Source organism: Myotis brandtii, unplaced genomic scaffold (genome assembly GCF_000412655.1).
Source record: "Myotis brandtii unplaced genomic scaffold, ASM41265v1 scaffold618, whole genome shotgun sequence".
NCBI lineage: Eukaryota > Metazoa > Chordata > Mammalia > Chiroptera > Vespertilionidae > Myotis > Myotis brandtii.
In genome coordinates, this window is record NW_005370354.1 from 353,534 (window position 1) to 370,942 (window position 17,409).

Here is a 17,409-nt window from a genome sequence, read left to right on the forward strand (position 1 = left end):
ATCCTTCCTAACGTTCAGATTCCTCATTCTAAAAAAAAGCCAATATGTTCAGTGTTTATGTTGCTAGTTCCATTTGTTTCAAATGGTGTATCCTTTTTTTCTCCTCATCTATCTCAACTATATTAACAAGTTTCATATTCCCAGAAATATTCCACAGAGTTCACTTCGAATAAGTATTTAGGCTTGTCAATATAGGCTCATGAAGATGAAGACCAACACCTATCCAAGAGCAGAGAGCAGGGTAACGCAAGCAAGGTGTGACAGAGTGTACCCTAGTTCAAGATGTTCACCACATTGCTTACTGCCCACACAAAACAAAAGCTTGGGAAAAGCCACAGGAGAATTCCTGTTAATTCCCTTTGCTCTGCCTTGATCACAGAAAGGCCAATTTCTGAGTCACAAAGGCAAGAGTCGCTCTCATCATTCCTTGCTAACACAACTTAAAACAGGTCATCTGTGACTGCAAGTGATCACTTTGAAAAATATTCTCTCCATCCACTAAGCCGCATGGTGCTCAGATGCTAGGCAAAGGACAGACCCTGATGGCGGGACGGGATGGCCTGACAAATGAACCACTACACTAAAATCACAACACACTGGCAACTGGAGTTTTTGGTGTGTGTTTTTGTTTTTGTTTTTTTTTATCTACAATTATAGAGATATTAGCTCATATTTATCTCTCCCCTGAACTCCCTAGGCGTTTTATCCATACCTCTGTTAAACATCTTTCATCCACCTACTCTGAATTATGAAAATTTATATACTTGGTTTAACTCCCTGACTAGACCCTGGGCTTCTCAAAAGCAGGACCCGTCAGGGCCTCACACATGTTGTACGGGGACACGTGGAAACGGAAACCGAGCCAGCACTGGGCCGTCAGCCCTGGGTCCCAGGGCTCTGTCTGCCCCGAGATACACCTTTTTCTAATCTGCACAAAGAGATCTTTTTTATTTTTCTGATAACTCGCTTAGTCTCTTGCACAAGGAGAAATTCCACTCAAGATTCTTTTTCCGGAGAAGCCTTTCTGAAGCAAAGGGAAGTTTTCACTCCTACTAATCCTAACGTGGAGTGTGCTGATTTACATATCTGTGAATTTAGTTAACATTGTATACATCAGCTTTAAATCTAGATTTGGTTCCTTCATCCTTTCCAAAAGCCTGCAAGCTTTTCCGGAGCCGGGACTGTGCCCGAGTTTGCCAAGTCACAGGGGTTCTACTTTACACGTGACGATGCCAATCGGGGAGGAGGGAAGGCCTTACCTGCAAGCACGGGACCATGTCGCAACACAGCTGAAGGATCTGCTGCTCCAGTGTCGATGGCTGTTCTTTGTCACAGAGAACCCGGGGTTGAAGGAGGACCTTCAGCAGGGCTAGTCTGAGGTTAGCATATTCTTGCAACTGGGATGGCTCACAATACAGATACCAGAGAAATGGTGCCATTATTTGGACGCATGAAGCTTCCGACCTGGAAATCATGTGACACAAAAGCCAGTCACAGAGTATCAAGCAAGTCAGTGTCCGAGTATCAACTAATGGCTCCGGACCGATCATGAACTGTGTTAGCAAGTGTAACTACTTTTGATGATTCTTCTATTCCACCATGACCTGCCTATACCCTCACCAAACAGTTCCTTGTGCGCTGGAGAAAATGACAACCCCCGGAGACCATAAGCTGCTGGCCAGAACTAAGGGTCTTTACCTGCACCCTAGAATGGCATCTACATCTCACCCTAGAATAGCATCTGCATTTCACACTAGAATAGCATCTGTATCTCACACTACATCTCCAGCATCTGTCTTTGGTGAACAGCAGAATCATCTGAGAACCTTTCAAGAATTATAGATGTCAAGACCCATTTTCCAGGAATATAATCCAGGCATGCATTTTCAGAAAAACTGTGTACATGAGGTTCTATATACAACAAAGCCACACTGACAACACAAGAAGATTATAAGCTAATATTTACTCGTTAACAGGGTGTGCAAGTAACTGCACCTTATGCCTTTAAGGTCATTTGATCCTCACTACAAAGTTATAAAATAAAATAAAATAAAATATTATACCCCAATTATGCAGAAACTGAGGCAGAAGGAGGTGAAGTAACCTGCCAAGTCCCTCCTCGTAAGCTATTCCTATGCAGAGGAGGAAGGCAAACATTACCAATCATTTGTATCTTTAGATTTCAATATATCCCAATAACTCCAAGTCCAAAGTTACTAAAATGCCAAAATGACCTTTCAAATGTAAAATTTCATCATGTCATTAACTAGGTTGAAAGAGTTTAGCCTTAAAATATTTAGTCCCATTCACAAACCCTCCATAATTTTGCTGCTGCTTATCTTTCCAGCCTCCTTTCTGGCTCTTCTCCACTCTCCACTGAATCTCCCATGTAGTCATCCAGGCTTCTTTCTCCCTTGCTATTCCCTCTGCCTGTAATACTGTCCCCTTTCTCCCTTTCCTGTTCCTTCCTCTGCCCAAATTCTATCATTTTTCGGTTCTCTCCTTTAAAATGACTTCCTGAGGGCCTTCCCTGACACCTAACCTGGGTCGGAGCCTTATTATCTGCTTCCAAAGGACAATGACTTTATCGCCGTTATTATTCAATACCTTTATTCCTTGCCCGAATATAAGCCAAATGAGGGCATGGACCATGGATTTCTGTTTACTTCTGTATAACCAGTAACTGTACACAGTAGGCCTTCAAAGAGATGCTCAGGCGATCATTAAATTAACTGATTCAGTTACACTAAATTTAGAGTTGTTTTACAATGTGCATACACCAATTAAAATATTAATGTTTTTCATATTTATTATCCATAAAAAAGTATTAGATACAAAGATAAACCAGGCATTATCTATTTTTAAGAAGCATAGAATCTAACAGGGGCAATCAGTTTTGTTCCTGAACTAGAGTATAGAAAGTGAAAATCGCTAAAAGAAAGGTATGCTGCATGAAGGAAATACTATTTGAATTATGATTGACAATGTAACTTTATAACATTATAAATTCCACAGCAATGTGATTTTAAAATATCATTAACATTAATAACCTTAAGTTGTCAAATTGATAAGATTTAATTAATTTGTTCATTTACTTATTCGCTTTGCAAAATGTACTGAATACCACACCATTCATTCTTCTATGTGCTAGAAACAAAAAACAGATTAGATCCTTGCTCTAATGGAACTCACAGTCTGGAGGTTAATTTTTTTTCCTCAAGAGCAAAAATACTTATATAATCTACAAAAAAAAACAATAACCCACAAAAGAAGGACTTTGAGTTAATAATTATTACTGAAACATATTTCTTTATCAAACCATCCACTTTAGGAAACTAAAAACAGCTTCGTAGATCAAGCAAGCAGATGATGTATTATGAGTTAGACTACGAAGCACAGGTTTCCAAAAAAGAGATTTAAGAAACATTGTCTCCTCATCTCTCTCTCTGTAATAATGTGTTCCCCACAGAATAAATACTCTCCAGGTGTCAAGAACATCCACGAAGAGCTTATCAGTTTTCTCCCACTTTGAGATGCTGAAGGTGAAATGCAAGGTTCATATACAAAAATATATTTCCAAGATGCTGTCATTATTTGACATCAGAAGCATAATGTTGAACTTTCTTAAGGACAATATACTATTATGCATTTAAAACTCTCCTTGGCTTAATCCGTCCTGATTTTATATATTGCATTACCTATGTGGTATCTAATGACTAACTATCACTTCAGTACACATGTATGAAATTACCAGGGCTCAAGGAGAAAAGGGAAATAATAAAACATAACCTGAAATCCCAAAGTGATCAAGAATGTTTAAAAATGTCATCAAGTGTATCTACATATACATCTTCAATCTTTCTGTTTACCACTAAGGGAGAAGTGGCGGGGAAAGGCCTGCAGTGAGAGTCCAACGCTGAGGCTTCCAGCCCAGCTCCACCATTAACTTGCCATGTGACCTGAGCAAGTCATTTACTATTGCTCTCCTCCGTTCCCTCAGCTGGAAAATATGTTAGACGAAAGTATCCTGGTCTAGGGACCATGAATCAATGTCAATTTATGCAATTCTCAGTTCCATGAAGGTGAAGTTTTTAACATCACAAGGCCTTCTATAAATGAATGCTTAACTTAGTTATAAAATAATGCCCCCACCCTGGCTGGTGGCTCAGTTGGTTGGAGCATCACCCCATACATGGAGAGGTCATGGGTCTGATTCCCAGTCAGGGCACATACCGAGGTTGTGGTTCAATCCCTGGTTGGGGCACATGTGAGAGACAACTGATCAATGTTTCACTCTCACATCAATGTTTCTCTCTCTCCCGCTCCTCACTCCCTTTCTCTCTCTCTAAAAATCAATAAAAGCATGTCCTTGTGAGGATTAAAATATATATATGGTGTCCCCCCAAAAAATGTATATACACACTTTGAGTAATTATAAAGGCAGTGTTTACTAAAATACATTTCATTTTCAAAATTGAGCTATCAGCACTATATATAAAATATATAGTATATATAAAATAATACATATATGTTATATATTCTAAGTGTATTATGTATGGCGTATCAAAGCTTTATGCCTTATTTTATATTATCGCTAGGAAAAAGTAGTTGACTTATGTTATTTTGCTTTATATTAATTGTTTAACACAACTATTAAAATGATTTATCATTAGCCTAGCCGGTGTGGCTCAGTGATTGAGTGCCAATCTATGAACCAGGTCGATTCCCAGTCAGGGCTTGATCACAGTGGGGGGCATGCGGGAGGCAGCTGATCAATGATTCTCTCTCATCATTGATGCTTCTATCTCTCTCTCCCTCTCCCTTCCGCTATGAAATCAATAAAAACATTTAAAAAAATGATTTATCATTAAAAAAAATTTAAAAATCGTAGTAGTTTACTGAATATCTCTAGTCAACTTTCCTAAGTAACCAATGCTTAACTTCTTTGATAATAGCTGCTCTCATATTTAAAATTTGAACAATCAAGAAATACGGTAGGTTTTTGTTTTACTCTTAAAAAGAAAATATTAAACTACATATGCTCAAAGACTTTTCTTCAGGAGAAGACACTGTAGTCAAAGCAGCTTAAAAAAGAAAAAGCCAAGTTCTAAAATTAGCATACCCCACTCCGTCGCCCTCGCTATTTCACTTCACATTACCTTTCAGGGCATTGCTGGAAAAACGCTGTCAGCTGCTGCAAAAGCACGGGCCAGCAATCAGGTCTGTGCTCCAGCACAGTGATCAAAGGCTGAGGATGATTTCTGAAAAACACAGGAAGTCACATTGGAAACTGTCATTTCAGGACTCACTATCCAAATATAGCAGAAAAAAAAAAAAAGCCAATGCCATCTAGAGATTTTTTGCAGAATTCATAATTGCCACAAACTCTCATTTGCTGCATTGTTGCAGAGTTGGTTCATTAGAACTGACATTTTTTTTCCCTTTAAGCTGTTTTGCAGAAAAGAGAATAAACCCAGAGAGTCTGAGAACAGACTCTGCCACTTAACAGCTCTCTGGCCGACCAAGCTCCTGGCCCAGCAGCTGTCTCCTCTCCATCCCTGATGCCTTCACTCCTGAAAGTCATGCCTCCCCTCCTGCTGCTCTTTCCAAACCTGAAAGGTTCCATTTTTCTCTAACATTGCCCCGACTCCTAAGCACGGTCTCTCCTCCATTCCCACTCCCCGCACCAATCCTCTCAGGGCATGGCTCTGTGTTCCCCCAGCATATTTAAGAAGAGGAAGAAGAAAATATTTCTCCCATCTCAAACAACAAACTGTTTAAACTGAAAATGCTGGAGATTTCTCTTGAATGAGGATGAATCTTTTTTATTTGGGCTATGTGCATGAAGATACCTAGAAATATAAATGTAAACATGTATGTATAAATATGTATATCATAAAATCTGAAATCTAAAGTATTTTTATAATATATATTTTATTGATTTTTTACAGAGAGGAAGGGAGAGGGATAGAGAGTTAGAAACATCGATGAGAGAGAAACATCGATCAGCTGCCTCCTGCACACTCCCCACTGGGGATGCGCCCGCAACCAAGGTACATGCCCTTGACCGGAATCGAACCTGGGACCCTTCAGTCCGCAGGCCGACGCTCTATCCACTGAGCCAAACCGGGTAGGGCTAAAGCACTCTTAAGAAAAAAAGAAGCACAAGTAAGTTATTTTAAATAGTTCAAAAAGTCTACTAGAAACTGTAAATTCATTATATATTTTTTTTAACTATGAAGCATTATACAACATTTTAGTTATTATGGATGTGGCTTCTTCCAAAAATTTGTTTTAAATAAAATGTAAATGCTGTCCTGGCCAGTGTTCTCAGTGATTAGAGCATCGGCCCAAGCACCAAAGGATCTTGGGTTTGATTCCTGGTCAAGGGCACAGACCTGGGCTGCAGGTTTGATCTCCAGCCCAGTTAAGGTGTGTGTAGGAGGCAACCAATTGATGTGCCTCTCTCACATTAATGTTTCTCTCTCTCTCTCCCCCTCCCTCCCTCCCTCCCACTCTAAAAAAATCAATGAAAAAATGTCCTCAGTGAGGATTAACAACAAATAATGTAAAAGCTCATTATAAATTAAAAAATACAGAAGTATCCATCTTAGAAAAAGAAAAGAAAAGAAAAGAACAAGCAGACTAGTTACCGAAATGATGTAAGAATGTGCGATCACCTTACCAGCAATATCAGTATCACCTGGGAACTTATCAGAAATGTAAAGAAATTCTCAGCTCCAGCCCAGACCTAACAGCCCTCCAGACAGTTCTGATGCACTGCCATGAGGCAGTGGTTCTTAACCCTGGTCTGCAAGTCAGATTCATCTGCGGAGCTCTTTACAAAATACCAAAGTCTAGGTCTCAATTACACTGAGGTTGCCAGGAGTGGAGCCCAGGCATCAGCCATTGTTAAAAACTCTTCTAGCAATTCTCAGGTGTTGCCAGGGTTGATAACCACTGCAAGTGAACCACCACAGAAGAGGGAGGTTGTTAGGAGTTAGAAAGTTTTCTGATTTTTGTTTTCTCTCTTCAACAGGAAAGTATGTCGCTTCCATCACATTGAAACACTCCTCTTAAACACCTCTCTGACACTACTACACAGTTTCTGGGAATTACAACACCATCTCCTTCTTTTCTCCTCAACCTCACCTAATCTATCACGCACTAACTTCTCTGGCTGGCTGTGTGTTTTGCTAAAGCACAGGCTCTTATGACTGATCAGATTACTGCCATTATAAGGGATCACTCCAAGCAATTTTTTTATGCCAAAACTCAAATCATATAAAAATCACTTTTCCAAATTCCAAACTCTTTGGCAGTTAAGCCTACCTAGAACTTGCTTCTACTATGGTTGTCACAGATATTAAGTAACAAATGTAACAAATCCTAAAAGCATCTCAGGTACGTATCATTGACCAAACTTCTTAGATTAAGAGTTCAATAGGTCATGTTCAAGTAAACATCAGTAAAAAGATCAGAACAGCAAGTGCAATTATTTTACCTATGGCTTTTCCTTCTGACAAGCATCAGATAGAACCGCCACCAATCCTCCTGTTAGTGGGGGCATTTATAACTATTTAAAAAGAAAATCCAACAAGTCACCACATAGTTTTTGGGTGATTTATAAAGCACTGAAGTGCTTTTAATAATACTCTTCCAAGTCCTTCGTTACCCCTTCCCACTCCTCAACCCCTAAAAATGTTAAGGATCTATCTCCTTTTTAACAGTTTGGTCCAAATTAAATCAGGTCGACAGAAATAAGAGACACGTAGCTTTAAAGTCGGATTAGAAACGATGCACACATGGCAGAAAACTCGGCTGTAACTCAGCTTCTACTTCACTGGGATTGTGAGAACCACCTGATCTAGCAACTCTAGCTTTGCTGCTTGAAACTGGAGTCCTGCTTTGCTAGCTGCTGAATTCTGCAAATTCTACTTAGTATCTCAGACTTAAATTCTAAAGATAAGATTAAATAGATATAGCAGGATAAGGATTGTCAGATTAATTATTAGTTTAGACATCTGGATAATTAACTTTTTCACAGAAATGATTATGTCAGATCTAAGTAGAAATATGGTAGGAAACATACAATATTGATTCCAAGAAAACAAAAACCTTAAGGGAGAAGTGAAGTCCAAAATAAGAACAATGAATCTTCCTGTTAACATTTGATTACTAATATTACACTATTTCAATGGGGTACAACAAACCTAAATTAATCATAATTGCAAAACCTTCGTTTTAATATGTTAAGCATAATGAAGCAAAGAAACTAGTATGTAAATATACATATAAAATATATGAGGCCTTATGCTTAAGTAATAGGATGGATGCATTTTCTAATTCAGTATATTTTATCGTGCACCTGCCATATGTAAGGGTTTCTCAATCTTGGCAGTGCTGACATGTGGGTCAGACAATTCTCTGTTATGGGGGTTGTCGAATGAACTCTATGTTTAGCAGCATTCCTGGCCTCTCCCCTCTGGATGCTAACAGCATTCACCCTAGTCATGATGATCAAAATGTCCCCAGACATACCAAATGTCATCAGGGGGGCAAAACTGCCCCTGGGTAAGAGCCACTCCACTAGGCAAAATGACAAGCACTATGAGAAGCACAGAGCCGATCAGAACATCGTACCAGCCTGAGTCATTGAAAAAAAACAAAAAACTATGATTTTATCTGCACCCTTCTTCTCACTGAACCAAAAGCAATCAATCAAATATGCTCAAAATTGTACGTTTCTTATAAAAATATAGTCATCAAATATTAACAGTAGGTAAGAGAAATTAAAATGGAAAACTGTACAATTATGCCTCCGCAAAATATAGAATCATTTTCCAAAATAAATAAAGCAGCATTAAATAATGTACATACTAATTTGGATATGACAGAAAATAGTTATTTTCCTATTTAAAATATTATAATTTAAGCATTTAAAATGTCAGAAGGCTAAGTATAGTTCACTCTTGATGTATTCAAAGACTGATTATGAAATTTATGGATTATTCAAGAGTTTTCTTTCTTCCTCTCACTCAGTGCTTGTTAGCCATTCTATTTCTTTCAAGAACATATAACTGAGAAAGGTCAAGGTACATGAAGGATCCACAATTTAAACAAGTCAACTTTGCTCATTATTAGAAGCATGGTTGATCACAAAAGAAATAATGTGGTACAAAAGCACACCAAAACAAAACCTGGGTTATGCCTTAAAACTGCAATTATCCCCAAACCTGCTATTCAAGTTATAGAGTAAGTTGACTACAATACTTCATTCAAAATGATAGATGGGTTGACCATACAATCAACCGCATCACTTGTATAGCTTATTGTCTGCTACTGTTTTACAAGTTTTGAAAAACAAACACAAATATGGGGCACTGTCATCATCATTGTTATTTATATAAGCAGTGCCTACATAGTATCATCAAAAGTATTTACTGTTGTACTGCCACTCCCATATCTCAGAAAAGAAAAAAAAACTAGAAGTGGAGAGGTACGGTGAAATAATAGAGGGAAAGTACTGAACTAAGAGTCAATCTCCAAATTTACATTCTGGCTCTGCAACAAATCGTGTGATCTCAGGCCAGAGAATTAACCTTCCTTGGGGCAGTTTCTTTATCTGTAAAATGAGGAAATCAGACTAAGTACCTTCTGCTGCTAAAGTTATATAACCCAAGCCACCCATTAAAGCCCTAACCTTCACACTGCTCAGAACTAGAGGTGAACCAACCCTGTAAAAGCAGAAGCAGTGAGTGACGATGGCTCTCAGCTATTAATAATTCTATGCCAAGCTTAAATGGCTCTAAGAACAATGTCTATTAAAATCTGAGACCTCAAAAAAGAGGTCTCCTATTTTTATCTCATCATCTTATATTTTTTATTTCAGAGAAAAGTACTGTGTCCAGAAAGAGCCCACAGAAATTTTTAAATCAGAATTTTCTAACTCTTGAGACATCCAATAGATTCTGCTTTCTTCTTAGAAGAGAAAGACATTGTTTCTAAAGATCAAAATCAATACAAACCAGGCAACCAGGTCACCCTTCATTGGCCTTTAGTGCCTCTAATCTCTCCCTCACTGTGCATTGTTGAGGGGTTTTTTTCCTACCATAGAGCAACCGATGTGTTGTACGTTCTCCGGCACTTCCCTCTTTCATAATTTATAAATGTTTTAATTGCTATTTGAAATAAAGTATTTACCATAGTACCTAGCACACAGAATACTCCACAAATGGGGTACTATTAGATTGTCATGCAGGTAGGTTTGTATCTTAAACTAGAGCATAGGCAGCTTGAAAGCTGGGTCTATGTCTTATGTTTTTTATGTTTTCCTTTCAGTGCCAAAGGCACATCTAGAATAAATGTAACACACACACACACACACACACACACACACACACTTCCCCCAAATAACCTTTTTAAACTCTTTGACTGGATCAGTTTCATAGTCCAGGAGCTCAGAGGGAAAAAGCACGAGAAGCAGGCAGAATTTGGTACCTGATACTTCAAAATATTTTCAACGAGATACATTAATACGTGCATCTTAACAGAACGGAGTGGGGGGAGGAAGGATCAATTCCTGGTTCCACTAGACCAGCACAGAGGCAATGGGAAACTAAGGCATGTAACTAGATTCATCTTTCCAAGCGTAAGTACATCCATCCTAACAGAAAAGAGGAGTAAAAAAAAAATTAGTCTTGTGGTAGGCAAATCAAAAAGTTATTTGTAACCTTTAGGTCACCTCAACCTTTCTGCTCCATCTCTGAATGGAGGAAAGCCAGGATTTGATTTACATCATAAATTCCACGACAGACAGGGATCGCCTTTTCTGTGTGAGGAAGCAATGCCTGCAGTCACGGGCATTGTCATGTACGCAGCTGTGACCTGGCGCTTTCAGAAGCATAGCGCAGCACTTACTACATCAAACATGCATTTTAAAAGCATTTCTCTACCTGCTCTGAATTTTTATTTGAAAGCACTAGTTAGAAGCCAAGAAAGAATTTTTTTTTTAAAAAAAAAAGCTCTGCACATTTTAAGTTTAAAAATGAATACTAAAAATTATGGTGAAAATTCCAAAGTGAATATTACTATAAAAAAGAACATTAAATAATAATTGTGACGCGTTATATATCCTATAGTGTTTTAGGATGAAAGCATTTTATCCTGTTCACACAAGCTCCCAGAAAAAGGAAGACTTGGAGCAAAAATTATTTTGACATTTGACAAATTATTTTTGACCGATAAGGCAAATAGGGAGACTATAACATTTCTTTGAAAATATATATACTTCATATTACAATGATTCCGCCCTCACACCATCTTTTATAGGATCCCTATTTTGAGAGGCAGGGAGTTGTTTAAATAAAATTTATTGCAGTGACATTGGTTAATAAAATTATATAGGCTTCAAGTGTGAAATTCTATGCTACACCATCTGTATAGAGGCAGGGATTTAATGCAAAGGTGTCTGCTAGTGTCACAGTGTAGCACTATTTTAGATGCAGGTGAGGCTGGAGAGAAACATACAAACATTGAATTAGGGATCCAACGATTGTATTATTAAATTACATGCCACGATTGCCAAAAATAAAAATAAACTAGAGATAAGATAAATAGGCTAATAAGGCAAACATTATAACATCTTATGGTCTTAAAGACATTTATCAACAAATTACCATACTAATTTTAAATTAAAAATCCACATTTAGAAGAACTTATAAAGTGTTTTCTAGTGGCAATTACTAACTAGAAGATTGTACAATGTGTGCAGCTTATTCTTTAGGTCTGATTCTAAATCCCAGGTATAAACCCCAGATAATTAGAAACATAAACTGTGAACAACGACTCCCCACAGTGGGAAAGAGAAAAGAAAAGAGTAAATAAAAACATAAGCAAAACATGCCGTTCAAAAGAAAGAATCAAACTGCAAAGAGGCAGATGGCCCTTGGAAAGTATTACTGCTATACTTCCCCACTTGTACATGCATGCATGTACATTTTCTAGGGAAAAATACCAAAGTTTTGTGAGATTATCAAGGAAGGTCCAGACCCACCTCCAAAAAACTGTATCTGTTAAACTAAGCATATCTAAGGTAACTGCTGCAGTTCACTTGTTAAACAAACACTTCCAAAAAACTATAAAGCAAGCATCATTTCCCCTTAAAAAAAATAATAAGTTATATACAATGTGTTCTGCCCAGAGACCATGGCACCTTAATTATTAAAGTTTCTGTAATTTCAGCAAAATATATTAATGTATTCTACTGGCTCTAATCCCTTATGGAAGCTTGATTACATAGTACAAATGATTAAATGATGGTGTCATGCTTACTTTATGCTAAATAAAACCAAACATCTACATCTCAGGGGATCCCTTTAGATAATATATTCAATTATTGAAATTATCACTGCCCGAAAAAGCAAAATGCTTACCTTGACAATAAAACCATATGATAATAGCTGATAGTCCAGTGGTTCTCAACCTTGGCTACACATTAGAATCACCTGGGAATCTTGTTAAAATCCTGATTTCTGGGCCTCATCCTCCGGAAATTGTTTCTTTGTTACTAACGATGAGGCCCAGAAATCAGGATTTTAACAAGATTCCCAGGTGATTCTAATGTGCAGCCAAGGTTGAGAACCACTGTGATAGTCGATATTTTAGAGCTGCAAGACTCTAAGCAACCTCATTAAGATAGTAAATGTAATAAGGAAATCTGCATAGAAATGAAAAACAATAACTATTCTTAAAGTCGAAGAGGTTTCTTTTCAGTAACTTATAAAAAGTGGTTTGCCTTCAGAAATAAATGTAAAAGGCAAAACACTAAAATTCATTGGTAGACATGCAAAAATATTGCAGAATAAGTAAAATGTGGTAGTCCGTGCAATGTAATTTTAGCCATAAAAAAGAATGAAGTACTAATCATGCTACAACACAGATAACCCTTGAAGATTATGCTAAGTGGAAGAAGCCAGTCATTAAAGGCCACATATTATATGATTCTATTTATATGAAATGTCCAGAACAGACAAACCCACAGATAAAAGTAATGTTTTCTAGGGGCTGAGCATATGCAGTATTGGGAATGACTGACTGCTAATGGGCATAGTGCATCTTTGTGGGGGGGTGAAAATATTCTGGAATCAGAGAGCAATAATAGTTAAAAAACATTGTGGCTATAATAAAAACCGTTCAACTGAACACTTTCAAAGGATGACTTTTATGGTATATTAAATTATCTCTCAATAAAAAAAGACATTAAAGAATATTTCTAACTTAGACCCATACTGTTTTAAATTTAGTTAACTTCTTGATTTAAAAAAAAATCATATGCACCATGTAAAGTAAACATAATCATAACTTGGATTTCCCTTATAAAGAAAATAAATTCAAATCAGAATCTCATTTATTACCTCAATATCTGTGTTGAGAGCTTAATTATGTTCATTTTAAAGATGAAGATGTGGAAGAAAAGAAAGTTAAGGGTGTTTTTCTACTCTATATTATAAAAGGCCAGTGGCCATAATGACCGAACGACTGGTCACCAGGAGGTATGTTGATGGGTCTTGCTGCATGGCAGGTCTGGGGTCCCGCGGGATTTTGCGCACTGTGCCTCTAGTGTAATTATAAAATATCATGGCATTAACTGGTATATGAATGATTTGTCCAGTGATTCCCAAGCCTAATTCTACATCAGAATCCCTTGGAACTTTTTAAAAATATACAAATCCTAGATACACTGGCTCCCGCCCGAGATTTGTAAATGAGAATCTACAGAGGTAGAGCTTTAGAATCTACACATTAAGTGGATTTTCAGGGATCCCTATCATTTCTACTCCTAAAATTTGTCTCTATCTCCACTGTCACCATTAATTGTGAAGGGACTGGTGGAGTTGGGAAATCATCATATTGAAATCATCACAGAGAAGATTGGTGGGGGGCTTGTGAGCTTAATGAGAACCAGGATATTTGCATGGTCTCAAAGTGCCTCACAGATTAGTTATTAGTTACAAGAGGAGAAAGATAACTATACAATAGAGGAACCAGATATCACCTTGAATGGGTGATCACAATTAAAATCACCAGTGAAGGCGAGATTTTCTAGGGAAAATCTCACTGCTGTTTAACCAGTGAGGACCTCAGTGCCTGCAGATGTAATATCCTGAGAAGCATCACTTTTATGGTATTCAAAATTGTCAATGTCACAAAAGAGGGTGAGAAACAGTTCTAGATTTTAAAAGATTAAATAGAGACCTGGAGGGTGGTGCAATTTGTTGAAAGGTCATTCGATTCCTGGTCAGGGAATATACCTAGGTTGCAGGTTTGATCCCTGGAATGCATGCAGCAGGCAATGGGTCAATGTCCCTGTCTCACATCACATCTCCATCTCTCCCTCTCTCCCACCTATCTTCCCCTCCCTCCCCCTATCGCGCTCCTCCCCCTATCGTATCCCCCCTCTCACATCACCCCTCCCTAAAAAAATAAAATAAAATCAATAAACATATCCTCAGATGGAGAGTTTTAAAAAAACAACTAAAAAGATATGACAACTAGACAGAAGTTTTCCGCGGCAGACACAGCTGATTCACACAGCCAGTCGGCCTGGTGGTCAAATTCCTCTAGTATTAACTACAACAATCAAGGCTCAACTAGAACAAGACTGCGCACAAAGACCACTAGGGGGTGCACCAAGAAAGCATAAAAAATGCGGAGACAAAAAAACATGACAGAAATGGACGATATAGAGCTAAAAAACGCAATTTTGAGGGCTTGCAAAAATGTGCTAGAAGCTGCCAATAAACTTGAGGAGAGACTCATCAGATGGAGAGTTTTAAAAAAAGATATGACAACTAAAGGCAACATGTGATCCTACACTAGATCCTATACACTAGAAAAGGGGGTATAAAAGGACAAAGGACAAAATTGGCATATAGACCATATTCTGAAGCATTGTATCAACATTACATTTTCTCAATTTGATAACTGTACTCTGGTAATATAGGAGAATAACTTTGTTCTTAGGAAACACATACTATTGAATACAGTACATGCAATCTACTCCCAAATATTCTGAGTTTGTTTTTTCTTTAATCCTCACCCAAGGATATGTTTATAGATTTTAGAGAGAGATGAAGGGGGAAGAGGGAGAGAAAGAGAAGCATCGATGTGAGAGAGAAACATTGATTGGTTGCCTCCTGTATGCGCCCCAGCCAGGGGCACAATCTAGGAATATGCCCTGACTGGGAATTGAACCCACGTGTTTTGGTCTACAGGACGATGCTCCAATCAACTAAGCCACCCAGCCAGGGCATGTTTGGGGGGGTTGAAGGGGAGGGAGGGTGTGTGTGTGTGTGTGTGTGTGTGTATTTACTTATATAGAAAGAATGATAAAGCAGATGTGGCAAAGTGTAAAAGGAACTGATGAATCTGGACAAATGGTATATGAGTATTTTGCTCTGTTCTTGCAACTTTTCAAGACCTTCAGACTATTATTTTAAAATAATAAGCTAAAAAGAAAAATCTTCAGTGAATTTCCATTACTCTCACCCCCCGCCCTCCCACCCCCACTACTCTTTAAATAAAACCCAAAGTCTTTGCCATGGTCTTATTATATCCTAGGCCACGCCCACCTCTCCAGAGCCTCTAGCTCGGCCTCTCCCTCCCCTGAACACTAAGTTCCAGCCGCTCAGCCTCCGGTTAACTCCTCTAGTGCACGCAGCTTGTCCACCCAGCAGCATCTAAGCACGTGCTTTTCCCTATAAGCGAAATACTCTTCCTGTGCTCTTTGCATGGCAGACTCAAAATGGATAGAGGTCTTTCCAAATGGATGGAAGAGAAAATGCCAAAAAAGTTTAATAAGAAAAAGCTACTTATCAGAATTAAACTGGGCTATGTTTTGATATCAACAATCACAAATTGGTTTTAGTGCTTTGTGTATTTATCTTGGGACTTGCTCTTGTTTTTCTCTTTTCACCCTAAGGGATAAATGCATTTGCCTTAAGAGATAAGTGAAAAAAAATCAATATGAATTACAAAGTAACTTAGCCTTTAGAAAACACATCTTTAAGTTCTTAAAATCAACTCTCCATCTAAATAAACAACACAGTCTTGCACAAAGAGATGAACAAATACACATATCGAGTGCATAACTTCAGTTTACTCAGGGTATAACTATCCATTACTATTGGCCTAATCACCCATTTCAGAGCATTCTATCTGCCAACAACATTTAATATTCCCTTATTTCAGAAGCACAGCTTGATGTGGATCAGACCAAACCCTTTCCACAAATAACATTTGGTATTTGTGCATGTCAGCCACTGTCTGGCACATCCGAAAGATGCACAAATTCTGGAACAAGCAGTTACTGCTCATGAATTCACAGCTATTTCCTCACTTCAGCTGAGGGAAGCAAGATCTTAAGGAGACTGCCATAATATGAATATGCAGAGGAAAAATAAAAAGCAGAAGCACATGATAAAATTTCAGGGTGAAAAATAGCACATTACAAAGCAAATGAGAAAATGAGCCTCTAATAATTTATAAATAAAAATTTAGTTTAGTTCTTCGTCCTTGCAACCAAACACCAGCCGCATATCAGTTCTCTGCTGCACGTCCTGCTGGTCAATATTCACGAGCGCTTAATGGCTTAGTTAAATGCACACGTGTTACAGGAAAGTGGAGTTCAGGCTAGCCAACAAAATTCAGCCCAAACAGAAGTGGAAGAAGGAAAATAAGCCTGAACTAAACGATGTCTTAGAAGAGATTTTTTTAAAAAGTAATGAGTATAAAAATTGTTCACAGCTAGAAAAGGCTTCTAAAATTTTTAAAAACAAGTCAAGTGCCTAAACCAGAGGTCACAAACTTACTGCCTGTGAGCAGATGTGTTTTGTCTGCCTACCCTGTATTTTTTTTTAAATATTTTTATTTATTTCAGAGAGGAAGGGAGAGAGAGAAACATTAATGATGAGAGAGCATCACTGACTGGCTACCTTCTGCAAGCCCCGCAGTGGGGATGGAGCCTGTAATGCAGGCATGTTCCCTGACTAAGAACTGAACCTTGACCTCCTGGTTCATAGGTTGACACCCTACCACTGAGCAACACTGGCCGGGCCTACCCTGTACTTTTATTGATTTTTTACAGAGAAGAAGGGAGAGGGATAGTTAGAAACATCGATGAGAGAGACGCATCGATCAGCTGCCTCCTGCACGCCCCCTACTGGGGAGGTGCCCACAACCAAGGTACATGCCCTTGACCGGAATCGAACCCGGGACCCCTCAGTCCGCAGGCCAATGCTCTACCCACTGAGCCAAACCGGTTCAGCTTACCCTGTACTTTTTTTTTATTCTTTTTAAAAAAATATTATAATAAGTATTACAAAGGGTATTACATATGTGTCCTTCCCC

At 38.2% G+C, this 17,409-nt stretch overlaps 1 protein-coding gene across 2 annotated transcripts in view; it reads right to left on the reverse strand.

The window, feature by feature from the left end:
• Positions 1-17,409, reverse strand: part of FOCAD (focadhesin) — a 250,074-nt gene that overhangs the window by 196,190 nt on the left and 36,475 nt on the right. For both annotated transcript variants that reach the window (XM_005879937.2, XM_005879938.2), the window contains exons 5-6: positions 5,160-5,261; positions 1,260-1,464 (exon numbers count right to left, since the gene is read on the reverse strand). In XM_005879937.2, coding sequence (XP_005879999.1) covers positions 1,260-1,464; positions 5,160-5,261 — 307 coding nt within the window. The remainder of the gene's footprint in view (positions 1-1,259; positions 1,465-5,159; positions 5,262-17,409) is intronic.